The 15525-nt window shown below is 40.9% G+C and overlaps 1 protein-coding gene across 1 annotated transcript in view; it reads left to right on the top strand.

Moving 5' to 3' along the window:
* The window catches only part of Cfap20dc (CFAP20 domain containing), a 240639-nt gene that overhangs the window by 139684 nt on the left and 85430 nt on the right, over window positions 1-15525 (top strand). Inside the window, exons 8-11 of the mRNA XM_032917591.1 lie at window positions 9426-9562; window positions 11748-11910; window positions 13214-13330; window positions 14404-14526. Coding sequence (XP_032773482.1) covers window positions 9426-9562; window positions 11748-11910; window positions 13214-13330; window positions 14404-14526 — 540 coding nt within the window. The remainder of the gene's footprint in view (window positions 1-9425; window positions 9563-11747; window positions 11911-13213; window positions 13331-14403; window positions 14527-15525) is intronic.

The raw sequence follows: 15525 nt of genomic DNA, 5'->3' as shown, positions 1-15525 counted from the left end.
TCCCAGCACCCATGAACAAAGCCAGGCACCCTAAGCATACCAGTCACAAGGTCTGAGGAATATGGAGACAGAAGGATCATGATCTTGAGTGCTTGCTACCTTCTAGCCTAGCCAAGAAAACAGGAGTCCAGACTCAGGGAGTGACCCTGCCTCAAAGGAATATCTGGGAATGATAGAGGAAAACACCTGATGCCCTCTTCTTACGTCCAGTATGTGTATCTGCACATACTTTCTTTCACACAGACACAGAAACAGATACAAATAAATACTCCTTAGAAGGATATTGATCAGTGCTTCTGAGGTCTTTTATAGAAAACATTATCATAAACCATTTATAGAGTGAATTTTTTCTATGCAAATTATACAGTAATACACATAGCATTAACTAATAAATTGTGCTTAATCCACTTGATACATGGGTAATTGTTCTTGTACCAATCTTTGTGTTCCATCTCTTTTTTTAGTTTAAGTTCCATAGACCCTCCTGCCTTGGCCTCCTAAACATAGAGATCACAGGTGTGTGCTCCCATTCCTGGCACATTTCTCCTTTAGCTATTTGATACAATACTGCTTGATATAACAAGACCCAAAGGCAAGCCACTTATGCACAGTTGGGGACTGGTTCAAAAGCATATGGTAAGCTTTTGTGTAGCTGTGCAAAGAGCAGTGTACTCTGTCTGTCATGGTCTGGAATATGATCTCAAAAATGGAATGTCCTAACATAGTCCCACTGATGGAATAAAAGACATTGTGATCTAGGTATGACATATGTGGAAACTTTAAATACATGTAATGATTACCTCTGGAAGCAGAAACTAATGCAGACAGGGGTAGGAGGAAGAACGGGCTTTCTCAAGACACGGTGTATTAGAGAATTTTAATTTTCTAACTATATCAATGGTTCATGTTACTTATTCATTATGTTAGAACAATTACTGAACATTTGTAGATTCTTCTTTATATATTATGAAGCTTAAAAATTCCTGAGAATTGCTATTAAATTAAAATATATTTCTTTACCAAATATTAATATTTTCACTAATAAGATACGATGGAAGCTGGAATTTGGTGACACACTTAGCACTCAAGGGACTGAAGCAGGAGAACTTTAACTTTGAAGCCAGCCTGTGCTGCATAGTACATATTAATATTATTTAAATATATGTTGATCATTTTCTTCCCCTCTCCAAGGTCCTTCCAGATCCTCTTCCCTTCCCTACCTATTCAACTTTAAGTTCTTTCTCAAAAAAAACAAAGAAAAACTCAATACAACAACAAAATACCAGAAACCTAGAAGACAAAAAGAAAAATAAAGCAAAACAAACAAAAACTCACCAAACTGTAACCAAATAATAGAAACAAAACTACCAAAAAAATGTATAGTCCATTAATATTGGTCAACTACACCTAAACGCAAAGCCTGTCCTGAAGTTGTTGATATACCTAATATCGCTCTGTTGATTTTCCCTCTCCCAGCACATATAAGTGACACTTCAGTTGTTAACCTTCATCCTAATGGCTAGGTTTTCATTCATTCATTTTGTGATATAGCAAAATAAGATAAAACAAAAACTGTTACATTGAAGGTAAACAAGGTAACCCCACAAAAGGAAAAGCACTCCAGAGGAGTCAGAGGAATCAGAGGCCCGTTTGTTTGCACACCCAGGAATCCCTAAACACACTGTACTGGAAGCCATGATGTACACAGAGAGGACCTGATGCAGGCCCATGTAGACCCAGTGCTTGCTGTCTCAGTCTCTGAGTTCACGTGAGCTTCCCTCATGTTGATTTAGAGGGCCCTGTTCTCCTGGTGTCCTCCATCCTCTCTGGCATTTACACTCTGGTTCTGTGGGTAGGAATTTGGTCGTGACAACCCACTTAGAGCTGTGTCTTCCATGGACTCTCACTCTCTGTGCAGTGTCTGGCTGTGGGTCTCTATATTTGTTCCCATCTGCTGCAGGAGGAAGCTTCTGTGCTGATAGCTGAATAAGACACTGAACTATGAATATAGCAGAATATCATTGGGAGTCATTTAATCATTACTTTTTTTTTCTTTTAGATCAATATTATTTGGTTTTGCCCTAGATGCCTGGGCTATTTAGTCTTTGTTAGTAACCCAAGGAGTATCGGGTATGGATCTCATCTCAAGGAGTGGGTATTAAGTCAAATCAATTATTGTTTGGTTACTCCCATAAGCTTTGTATCACAATTGCCATAGCAAACCTTGAGGCAGTACACCATTGTAGATAAAGGATTTGTGGCTGGCTTGGTCTTTATGTTTCTCTTTTGAGAGCATGTAGAGTAATTTCCTGTACCAAAGATACTGTAAAGTAGAGGGGAAGTCTCTCTAGAGGCACCAGCTTGACATCTCCATCTTCAGTGTGTAGGTCTTGTCTTCAACAATGGAGCCCTGCCGTCAATTTGTGGAGAGCAACCTGTAGTCGTGGCAACAGCCTGCATTGTTTTGGGGTTGCCATTTGGTCCTTTTTGGCCAACAACTCAATTAGATGTAATCCAAACTCAGTACTGGAAGCTTCACTGGGTAAAAAGAGATGGCTGGTTGGGGCTCTGACTCCTCCATTATTCAACTTATTTGCACCTTCACACACACACATGATAGATAGACAGACAGATGGACAGATGTTGCAAGGGGGGTACACTACAGGGACCCATTTATGGTTGTGTTTCCTAGAAACTAACTTAGTACTTAGCACCTTAATACAAATACTTACCAGGAGCCCGGGAGTGATCAAATGAATATACAAAATGATGCTACCCAGATGACTTGAACACAGGTTATTTACAAACAATTAATCATGGTCATACCCAAAGCTAGCATTTAGTGAGCTGTCGCCGTGTTCCACGATCTACAGCGCAGGCACAGCTGTTGCACTTTAATTCTCACGCAGCCTACTGTGGCAACACCGTCGAAATGACACTCACAGACGAGGAAACTGGCCTGTCACAGATGAAGAGAGCGAGTGGCCGAGCTGGCACACGAGCAGAAGGCTGGCGTTGGAGGTGCACCTTCACTACTGACTCCCTCCACAATCCCCCCTCGGTATCTTGAAGATTATTTCCCAGAAGCCTGCTTGATTTATGGGGAAATGCCCTATTTCCAACCCAAATCCTGGACAAAATAAACAATGTTTCTTATTCAGAATAGAACGCTTTCTCAAAATAAAACCATGTCTCTTAAAATTAGTTTTTTTCTCATAAGCATAAGGAATAAAACTAGGCTAATTATTCTTTGTCAATAAATCAAGACCTTGTAGAGAAAACTATATCCTGCACACTTGTATCCTTGTATCTTGTGGAGCTGGCCAAGCTTCGCACACTATCTGAGGTCAGCACAGAAAGATACAATCTATTTGCAGTTGTTAATATTATTTTATTGCCTTTAAAAAGTGTCACAAACTTTTCTATTAATGAGAGAAGGCTACATACTGGTTTTAATTATTTGCAGAAGTTGAAGAGGGATTATAATCTCCCAGAGCCTTTCCCGCTTGAGGCATTTACCTCTCTGCTTTTCTTTTCATCATGTTTCCATGGCTTGTAGACTGACAGTTCTCCAACAGTCAGAAAACAGCGTTCAATTGAATACCACACACTGGGCATTGACTCAAATTAGCCAGTTACCCCACAGCCCACAAGTACCTTTTGGAATGCCTTACCTACCAGGCACTAAAGCCTTCTCTTATCTTCCGCGCCCCGACCCCCAACTCCCCTACCTTTGAAATAAGACATTAAAGTCATATGTCAGCTGCTTAGTTCCTCATAGACCTCATTAACCTCTTGACATGCATTGGGTTATAATATTCATGAAGTTTTGGTTCCGATCAATAGAGTCATTAATCATGCATTTTTGAGATAATGTGTTTATACTTAGATGGCTTTATAAAATTGCATAGAAAACAAATATTGCATATGGGAAGGATCGCATGTGGTCCCCTCTAATGTATATTAAATGAAGACAACATCATGTAACTTTTTTAAAAGGCAAATGAATAGAAATGTGGTTTTGAGCCCCTGCTCAAACCATGGGCATAGCCTAATTTCTTCATCCGTGTACAAAGAATGAGAACATCACACATAGCGGAGGACTTAGAACCGTATAGGTATCCATCATCCTTTAGGTCTAAGTGAGAATTCCTTGGCCCCAGAGATTAGACACCAAGCCCTGTTGAGCAAAGTAGAACCATTTATATTTTTTTTCCTTGTAATCCTTGCTATAATCATAATCATTGATTTGTCACCACTGTACCCAGGAGGGTACAGGCTCATTGGATGAGGTAGTGTTGCCTCTTACTCCCTGTCTCAGTCAGCGCCAGCCAGGCAGCACCCAGTCACTGCTCAGGAATGAATGAAGAAAGGAATAAGGGAGTGTGAACAGAGTCTGTAAGCTTTAAATGTTATTCAAGGTGGAAAGGTATTAACAACCTGTTTACTAGCCATCCACTCCCTCCGAGACATAATGTAAGCATGTAACGTGTCTGGTTTCATACAGTCTTAGCAGAAAATGCCAGGACTTAATTACATTGTTATCCCAATCTTGTCAATGAAGACGATAAGGCTTTAAAAGGTCAGATGCCTCGTCCAAAATAATATTGCCGTACTAGAATCAACTTTTGTTCATGTTTTGTATGTGCTGTCAAACAACACAATACGCTAAAATAAAAATCAACCGAAAACCTGGACCCTGACACCAAGTTCACTGTTAGGTGAAAGCGTTAGGCATGACCCTAGTGTGAGGACTGAAATGTAGCAGGTCTGGCTGGCTAAGCTTTGAAAACCTTGCAAGCTTAAATGATGATAATAATTAGAACATTGTATCTTGAGACAAAAAAAAAAAAGAATGTTTATTTCTATAAAAGACAATTAGAGAGTACAGCCTCAGGTTTTACGATCTTAACTACAAAGGCATGCACCCATCAGTAAAATAGCAAAATAATTAATGGTAAATCCCTGACCTCTATCAAGTTCACTTTCTACAAACTCAAGAAAATGAAATGCCTCGAGCAGGATTTTAATCTAATCTTGATATTTAACCTCACTTTTATGCAGATTGATGTCAGCCTTTAAAATAGCTACTTTTAAAATTCAGAGCACACGCATTTCTGCTTATAGTTTTCTTCTATTAAGATTTTTCTTGTTAAAAAAAAAAGCTTAGTCCCTTCTACTTCTTATTTTAGAAACCAAAAACCTAAATTGCTTAGCCTTGTAGGATTTAATTAGGAGCCTAGCCAAACGAATGCATAATGTAATGCACGTTAATGGAGAATTAACTTTGACAGCTAATATGATTCTAAGCAGTGAATTATTAAGACAGAGAAGGATTTGCGAAACTGGTATGTTCGTTGTAGTATCAATCATAAACTTACCTTAAATAATGGAGTATTTGTACACTTTTATGGGCAAAAATGTAAACTTTTTTATAAATAGACTTAAATTTAAATATATTGGTGGTGGCTTATTCTGTAACCCCGACAACAGGTCCTTTCCTAAAATCCAGTATATTATCTGGATAGTGTAAGACAGTGCAAAGGTTCCTCCATCTTGTACTCCTGCTGAGGCCATTTCAGGCTTAACTAGAATTTGCTTGATGGGGAGTCCCATGAAAATTGCCCAACTCTGTTCTAGGAGCCAAGGCCAGGATGTCCCAGCTAACTAATCTTACCTTTTGCTAAACTGCCTTTTATTCAATCCTCCCCTTCCAGCTAACTGTTTTTCTGAGCTTCTGGTAAAACAGATTGCTTCAAATGACTTACTTTTGCAAAAACCCCCTGTGGCAACCAAGTAAGGTCCCAGGACATGGTTTCTGCCTTTAATAACTCTGGGTTCTAGAAAACTCAGGGCCACTCAGTTCTCCCTGCCCCCAAACACTTGGGTGTGGTATTAGCTGTCTAGAATAAAGACTTTAAATGGCTATAAACTTTATCTAAGGGCTCATCTCTGGTAGACTCTCATGACACTGGTGATTTAGGATATGACAGCATTTCTGGTTTACCTGTATCTTTAATACTCACTGCACGTCCATCACTGGGTGAAAGACTCCTTGAAGAATCAGAGAACTATAGAAGACATAGATGCAAAGGGATCACTTTTAACTCAGGAGCCGGAGAGGCAGGATAATATAAAAGGAATAAATAACTAAGGATATTTGATAAAGCCAGAGAGAGAGAGAGAGAGAGAGAGAGAGAGAGAGAGAGAGAGAGAGAGAGAGAGAGAGAAAACAGAGTTTCAGGGAATCCGCACTAGTTGAGGTGATAATACTCCCAACATGAGCCATAGACTACCTAACAAAAAAACCCAGTACCAGGCATTAAGAAACCTTCTGAGTCATTGCCTCTGAGAGAGTTCAAAAGACTGCATAAAACAAGATAGTCTATTGCCATTGCCCTTGTGTGCCTCCCAGAAAGTGAAGGCGCCACACTCTGCAGACACAGGACTAGAGAGATTCAATCTAGGACTCACTTGAAAGCTGCCCTCCCCCCACACCCCCGATGTCTAGTTCTCAGTATCAGAAGGTGCTATGAGGGCATCCAAGAGAGGGAAGTAATCAGTCGTCCAACCTGGCTGCAACAGGTACAGACCATTAGAGACCCACAAGTGAAGAAAATACAATAAAAAAAAATGATCATGAAGTACTGGCCCAAATTGATAAGTCTGTAATACATCCCCCCACACTGACGCCTCAGGAAACAGAGGGTATGGACGTTGCAAGAGCCACGGGACCAGGGTGCCTTGCTGTTAGACAATGTCCTCCAGACATGATGGGGAAGCTATGCCCATAAATTTTCAACAATATGATTGTCCAAAAAAGCCCTGCATAATGGCCAGTGTGGATGGGGGAAATCTCACAGGTCTCACTCCTAGATAATGAGCCACAGGCAGTCAGCGGCTGCTGAGATAAGAATTGGTTTTCTCCTGGGGACAAGCTCCCTGATGTTAGCTAATCCCAGGGCAGCCCTAAACACATGCCATGCTCAATACACTCGGTAGGTTTTATACACGCATGCATGTACACCCGTCGTGTATGTGTGCATGTATGTGTTATGTATATAAGTAAATGTGTATATATGTACCAGTAATTGAAGAGATCATGAATTTGAATGGAAGTGGGTGTGGCCATGGTAGTAGTTGGAGGAAGGAGGCATGTGTAAAATTCTCAGAAAAATAAAATATTTCAATTTAGAAAGTTCTAAGTGTAAGTTGAGCAGTTGATGGGTTCTTTCTTAATATTGAGGATGGGACTTCATCAATGTGATTGCTAAACTCTCCAAGCCCAAGCCCTGTATTAATCTTACATTATGTCTGTAATTTTGGTGAAATTTAATCATTTTCTCCCATGTGCTTGGCAGACAGGCACACAGAGTACAAAATGAATGGTCTTTCACAGCAAAGAACTTAAACTGGTTCGAAGGAAAGAGAATTTAGATGATGAGTGTAAGGACAAAACAAAACGAGGACATCAGCCTCGTGAGGAATCTGAAGAGAAAGATGACCTGGACCTGGACAGCTCTCAGGGCAGAGAAGGAAGGGCTCTGCCCATGCGGTTCCATCCTCCATAGGCCCTCACTGCATCCTACAGAGCCTCTCAGTACTCTGTCATCTAGTAAGCATTCTACTTGATCATCAAAACTACAGATGATAACCGTAATAGATTTCACAAATAGCCTGGAATTGGAGTACAGTTCTTTTTTCTACTTTCAACCTGAGAAACTATGTCCTGTTGGTTCAGATGAACATTTATAGTAAATGGAAAAACACAGAAGCAAGTGGGGGAGGTGTGTCTGTTTAATAGTAGGAAGTTCTGAATGTCACCCAACAGGCATGAGACTGTTGTGAAAGCCCTACTGGCATTCAGAGCCTAGCCACTCAGGGTAACTGTAACCTTTCCACCCTAACCTTCACATCCTCCTCATTGATTCACACAAGAATACCCCAGGTGGATATGTTGCTGTCGTTGTTTCGTTGTTGTCATTGTTGTTGTGGTCATAATTAGAAACATCTGAGGTTTTAATCCAGCTTCCTTTTGTATTCAGTATGATGCATTCATTTGCCTTAGCAAGAATATATTAGATGCTCACTCCATGTCAAGGTGTCTAAAGAAGGCCACCACTGACTTTTTAATCCAGTGGAGCACTACAGGAAATGCCGTAGAGATATATAAACGTGAATTTCCAGAAAGTTCTCTGATGAGGGGAATCTCGTCTTCATGAGAAAGACACAGAGACATGTCTGAAAAAATGATAACTCAGACATTAAGACAGAGAAGAAGTAAGCGTTTCCTCACCCCAGGGATGACGTGCAGTGACACCTTGGAGGAAGAACTGTAAAGCCATAGAGTGGAGAGAGCAGGGCCCAAGGGGTAGGATGGAAGGAAATATCAGGGCAGGTGTTTACAGGAGGCAGGAGATTTCAAAACAACTGGGTAACCATTGAGGTGCTGAAGTGAAGGAAAATGAAGGAGATGATTCACTTCCCTTTCTGTAAGACCTCTGGCTGCATTCTGGAGAAAGTACAGAACACTGGAACAGTCACGAGAATATCTTGGGTAATTTGTATACTCACCATTATTTGAGAATTACTATAGACAGACTGTTTTATTAAGATACTAAAAACATTTTGCCTTAGGGAAATAATTTAGATAGAATTAATTTAATGGAACATCAAAATATGTATTGTTTTCTTTTTAGGTAAGCAATTTAAATAAAATAATTCACCACAACTAAACAAATATTGAATTGTATGTTTCTCAGGCATTTTTCTAAAGACTATCAGTCATACAAATGGCAGATACGGTGTTTCCTCCTGAGGAGTCTCGAGGGATGTGATCCAAGAGAAGCAGCTCATGGAAGCAGCGGGAATGAAGCGAGGGCTCAAGACCAGCAAGTGTGGGATGCGCTAGGCAGAAGGAAGGGACCGTCTCAGTGAGGAGGAAGGCAGAAAGGGCAGGCAAGCTCAGGAAGACACTAGGGACTCGACCCACTGGACGGAGAGGCTGGGGCCCTGTGGAAAGCCTTAGGACGCTAACAGCATATTTTAATGTGTGGGCAGTGGAGGAACCACGAAGGTTTCAGGGAGAAAGTAAACAAACCAGGGCTACTTCGAGCATAGCAAGTGTTTCCTGTCGCCTTTTCTACTTGGCATACAGATAAATTACCTCTTTAAGCCTATTCTGCAGGTACGCGGGCGGCGTGACTGAGTTTGGGAAATGGAATCTAAGGTGTGCCAGCCCCTTCCGAGTTTCTAAAATTTCTCTCATAATCCTTTGTTTTCTTGCCTGATAAGAAACACCCTATAGATTCTATATATCTGACACACTATTTGCATTTTGATGTTGGCATCGAAACAGAACCTGAAGACGTACTGCTGACATGGCGTCCGTTACTTCCCGCTAACAGGCTGTATTTCTTTGACAGACCAGTTCATCAGCAGCAGAGCAGGCAGTGTCCGGAGCAGTAAAAGTCAAGATGTCTGCCACATTGCCTTTGGGTCCAGGGTTCTTGGACCACCTCCACCCTCTGGCAGACGGAATAACCTAAGGCTATCCGCTGAGGTGGGCAGAAGGTTTGAAAACCTTATCTAAACAGGGGCAGGAGGTAATAACAGACGCGTGGGTTGTGGGAAGGAAGGAAGGAAGGAAGGAAGGAAGGAAGGAAGGAAGGAAGGAAGGAAGGAAGGGAGAAGCTAACTATGTGCCTGAAGTAGGCTTATAATTTTTCAACAGGAATTTTGGATCTAAAAAGACTTCAAAAATTTTTTCTGTCATGTCAACATAATTGAAAAACTTTTGTAGTCCTTTTACTAAACAGGTTGTTACAGGCAAATCTTACATTTTTTATTTCTTACATTGTTTATTGGTTATTTTATGTGTTGACATTTCAAATGTTATCCCCCTTCCCAGTTTCCCCTCCACAAACCCCCTATCCCCTCTCTCCTCTCCCCTCTCCCTCTTCCGGCCTCTATGAGTGTGCTCCTTCCCCCACCAATCCACTCCTGCCTCAGTGCCTTAGCAGTCCCCTACCCTGGGCATCCACAGGACCAAGGGGCTCCCCTCCCAGTGATGCCCAATAAGCCGTCCTCTGCTACATATCCAGTGGGTACCATGGGTACCCCCATGTGTACTCTTTGGTTGGTGGTTTAGTCCCTGAGAGCTTTGGAGGGGATTGGTTGGTTGATATTGTTGTTCTTCCTATGGGGTTGCAAACCCCTTCAGCTCCTTCAGTCCTTTCTCTAACTCCTCCACTGGGATCCCTGCACTCAATCCAATGACATCTGCCCAAGACCTTCTGGCTTTTAGGGTCTCTGTCGAGAAGTCTGCTGTAATTCTGATGGGTCTGCCTTTATATGTTACTTGACCTTTTTCCCTTACCGCTTTCAATATTCTTTCTTTGTTCTATGCTTTTGGAGTTTTATTTATTATGTGACAGGAGGAATTTCTTTTCTGGTCCCATCTGTTTGGTGATCTGTGGGCTTCTTGTGTCTTTATGGACATCTCTTTATGTTAGGTAAGTTTTCTTCTCTAATTTTGCTGGAGATGTTTGCTGGCCCTTTGAGCAGGGAATCTTCACTCTCTTCTATACTATTATTTTTAGGTTCGGTCTTTTCATTGTTTCCTGGATTTCTTGAATGTTTTGAGTTAGGAGCTTTTTTCTTTTTGTATTTTCTTTGACTGTTGTGTCAATGTTTTCTATGGTATCTTCTACACCTGAGATTCTCTCTTCTACCTCTTATATTCTGTTGGTGATGCTTGCATCTATGACTCCTGATACCTTCCCTAGGTTTTCTATCTCCAGCTTTGTTACCCTTTGTGATTTCTTTATTGTTTCTGTTCCCTTTTTAGATCCTGGATGGTTTTGTTCAATTCCTTCACCTGTTCGGTTATGTTTTCCTTTAATTCTTTAAGGGACTTTTGTGTTTCCTCTTTAAGGGCTTCTACCTGTTTACCTGGGCTGCCCTGTACTTCTTTAAGGGAGTTATTTATGTCCTTCTTAAATTCCTCTGTCATCATCATGAGATGCGATTTTTAAATCAGAATCTTGCTTTTCCAGTGTGTTGGGGTACCCAGGACTTGCTGTGGTGGGAGAACTGGGTTCTGATGATACCGAGTAGCCTTGGTTTCTGTTGCTTATGTTCTTGTGTCTGCCTCCCGCCATCTGGTTATCTCTGGTGTTAGCTGGTCCTGCTGCCTCTGACTGTAGCTTGTCCCTCCTGTGAGCCTGTGGTCTTATGTGTGTCAGCACTCCTAGGAGACCAGCTCTCTCCAGGCGGGATTTGGATGTGGAGAGCTATGGCACCGGGTTAGCTCCTGGCACGATGGAAACCAGAAACCAGGCAAATCTTTGTGAACATATTTTGCCATCTCTGTCCAAAAAAATGGTTGGATCCAATCATACAATCCACATATTCTCAAGTGGTCTGCTTTTATTTTTAAATTTCTTCAGTTCTTTGATGTGTCGGGTGGTTCTTACTCAGCTCTACCTGTTGTAGGCAGGCATAGCCCACAGGGTATTTTAATTTGTGTCCAGGAAACCTGCCTGCCTGCCACTCTGTGGCATGTTGTCTATGTCCTTCCATTTTTAGGATTCTCTAAGTTCCCTTCCCATCACCTTTTAGAGACGGTCCCTCTGGGTTTTTTTTTTTCCTAGCTTATTTGTTCAAGTTTTTGACTAGATAGATTTTATTAAAAATAAATGAAATTCCTGTATCATTAAACATACATATTATTCCCTTCCTTACAGACAGTGAGATCCATTGGGTACAAAAATAACCAGTCGTGCCAGCAGCCTACAGAAGAGAAGCATGTTAACAGTGCAGACGCATCAGCCTTGCTGATACCTCCGTCTGAACAGCAAGGAGAGAAAGGAAGTTCTCACCCTGTGAAGCAGACCACGCCTCTGCCTGGTAAGAAGGAGTCACTAGAAAGTAAGGGTCAGCAGAAAGAAGTGAGCAAGGTTTTTACTGAGACGAATCAAGTAGGGTTCAAAATGGAACCCTAAGTCCAGAAAATGACCATTTAACACTGAGAAGGGGAGTGACTGTCGAAATACCTTTGGAGGGTTTGTCTTCTCTGTCCTTTTGTTTATTGTTGATCTTACATAGCTACAGTGTCCTGGTTTTGCTTTCTGACAATGATGCCAAAGTAAAATAGTATCTCATTAGCATCATCATTTGGAAACTCCATGCTTATTTTCTGATTCCTGTTTCTGTTTGCAGAGTACTGTTTATTTTCTCTCATTGTTGTAAAAAAAAAAAAAAAAAAAAAACAAAAATAAGAACAAAAATTAAGCAGCTCTGTAGGAAGACTGGTCTCATGTCAGATTGAGAGTTCAAGTCTAACACAGAAATAAAGCACTTTGCAGCTTGAATCTATTAGAAAAGTTGAGGACAGAACGCAAGACTTAAGGTTGTTTTATAATGGTCTGTCCTTTTCAACCTGACTTTAGTGAATGAGGAGAGGAAGACATTTGAGTTAAGTTTACTTGAGTTAGAAACTAATGACAGCCATGATAGACAGTATTGCCCGTGGGAATGGCACTCGGCCGGAGGAAATGAGTATCACAGACATGAAGTCCCGGTTCTCCAATGACTCTCGGAAGCCTGACTCAAAGTTCTTCACCCTTGGCTCCTCAGTTTCTTCCTCTTTAGAAAAAGTCAGGCATTTATGCCAGGCCCTGGCTCTGGTGGTGCCTCAAAGTCGTGGTGAGGAGCCAATGACAAGAACCAGTTCCATATAAGACGTTGCTCTAAGAAAGGAAGGACTTAGTAAATAGTAGCTGCTATGATTATTATTTAAATACCAAATTATATTTCAGAATTCTTTTACCATATTTCCTTGGAAAACTCCTTACTCCATTAGACTTCCTTTTTACAGAAAAAGGAAATTTCTATCAATTTCATTTTTTATACTTTTTAACATACCGTATTATATGAGTAACATGAATCACACTTCTTATAGCCTCTATAAATATTATAAATCTTGATCTTTGGGTGAAATTTATCACCCATATAGAAATTCCACTGTTGAAATAGGAATGAACCCCTATTTCCTGTAAAGGACTAAGTTGTGTCTTTTATATAGACTGAAATTATTTCAAAATGATACATGAGTATTCTCAGTATGGTGATAAATATATTTATTGTATTATTTCAATCAATATAGTACTTTGTGTTCTGGCTTTTGTTCTTTGATATGGAAATGCACCAGCCAGTCTCCCTACTCCGTATCCACATCCCCCTCGAGACCCGTCAGCAGATAAGGGTAGCAGCAGAAGAGGACTGGGCCTAAGGAGCAGCAGTGGAAACAGGACCGAGGCGCGCTGTGGTACGGCACGGTTTCAATCCTATCTCCCATCAGTGTCTCATTCGGGGCAGTGGGATCTCTCTGCAGGTTGTAAATTTCAAAGGATTATCAGCCGATTCATTTAAAATATAAATGTCTGTTCTGCAGGGATTATGGAAATGAAATGTTCTGCAGAATTATTGCTCCAGAGTCTGTAGACAGCCACACAGAAATGCCAGCCCCTCCCTCCCTCCATTGGCAGGCTGAAGGCAGCTTAGACTGCTGCTGCTGTTTCTCTTAGAAAGGACCCAGTGTGAACCAGGAAATTCCTGCCTCAAGTCCTTCCCTAAAGCCGGCTTTATTATCACCTTTCAGATTTAATGTATATCCTTTCTTTCAAAGCAGGCCCTTTCAGGACTCTTGTTACACTGCTGTGTCTTCCTTTGGATTCTTTGCACACGATGTGATACAGTTTCAAACATAAACACTTCCACACCTAAGCATTAGATAAATGTAAGAAAGTTATCCCTTTAAAGATGGGATCGGAGGCATGTTTATGTAGATTTATAGACATATATATATTACGAGTCTATCTTGAATACAGCCCAGGGATGTCATGAATAAATCTGTTAGCACTATTTCCCCAATTTTTAAGATTCAATCTGCCAGGTTTTATGTTATTTTTATTAAGGGCAGGGAGAAGAACTAATTCCGTGATAATGTTCATATCTGTCTTCTCAGAGTGATAAAGGAAAGAGCTTGTTTGAAAAGAATTATAGTGCAGTTCTTCTATGAAATCCAAGAAAACTATAAGATCCCTTTAAAATTATATGAGTTTTGGAATTCTTTTTATTATATAACTATAAAAGTTAAATCTAAAATGTCCCCGTGCAAATATTATAGTACTTTAAGGTAAAGCTCTACTACAAAAATACAACAGAGTTTCTCATAAAACATTCAACTATTTAAAAAAAAAAATGGCCGTGAACTATAATGCTTCTCATTTGCTTTTAAACAACTGAATGAAAAATATACACAATTAATACCACCACCCAAAAACAACTTTGTGTAAATATCAGTAAAATAATAGAGTGGAAATATCTCTTTCAATAAAGGGAGTTCCTCAGGAAATAGCAGGAGTGAAGACGACGTAGCCATGGCCGCCAACCGTCTCACACCGCTGACGACAGAGCCAGTGAGAGCCAGCACTCCGGAACCCCCGGCTACTGAACCACCAGGTTGGCATCCTTAGCATTCACAAAACATAATCATGCCAAATATTACTTACTGGAAACGTTGGGGAGTTCCACGCCGTTGTCACCTGTTACCTGGGAAATTAGAGTTCCTCTTGAGGTTCACCATTTCGTTAATGAAAGGATTTAAGAAATGCTCAATCGGGAACTTAGAAACAGTTTTATTAGAGTTTGGAAGAAAAGCTGCAAGACGTACAAGCTGTAAATCTCAGCAGCTTTGTGAACGAGAATTTTAAAAAAGAAGGAAAAAAAGCTGTTATGTTTGAGTTAAGCCACCATGAAGGTCACCCAAGGGGGATGGGCAGTCTCAGGGTATTCGGGAGTGGGCATGCTTGGAAGGAAAGGTACATTATCCCATTAAATGGTTAATTATTCCACCTCTGTCTTTATCATCCTTTAAAGAGGGCTCATCTCCTGAAGGGTGGGTGATCCTGCCTTCCTGAGCGTTGATCCCGTAGCCAGACAAGCGACCTGCCCATGCGGCTTAGCTCTTCTGTATTATGGGTAGCTCGGAATAGGTCCCTAACATGTCTCCACAGAGCCCTTGGTTTAGACTACTGTAGCCCAAATATTTCAAACTCAGTCATTTCCAAAAGTGACGATACAATTATTCGCTGAAACTTATCCTATTTTGTAAGTCTCCCTTTCACTCGCAATTTTATGTCCAACTTGAAGGGATGAGAGAGTATTCAGATACCCTAGTTGTCCCATTCAGAAGTGAAACTTGAACACATTAAGCCTTGCCCTTACACCACCTCCCTAAAGTCCACCCTCTAGTGTCCTCTTCCCTATGCTCAGTGTAAATGGAGAGCGCCGAGCCATCAGCCTATCTTGCCTAGCAGGTGTTTGCTACTTTTACAAAGGCAAATTGTTTTTGAGCAAGGGAAAAGGGAAAATAAATGGAAATTGTTTGTAGTTTGTCAGTCTTATTTATGCAGTGTTGAAACCTTCATTAAAATGTTAGGCGCAATTAGTGTCTCTAGC

The sequence above is a fragment of the Rattus rattus genome, chromosome 12 (genome assembly GCF_011064425.1).
Source record: "Rattus rattus isolate New Zealand chromosome 12, Rrattus_CSIRO_v1, whole genome shotgun sequence".
NCBI classification, from domain to species: Eukaryota; Metazoa; Chordata; class Mammalia; order Rodentia; family Muridae; genus Rattus; species Rattus rattus.
This window is presented reverse-complemented; position numbering and strand designations above follow the sequence as displayed.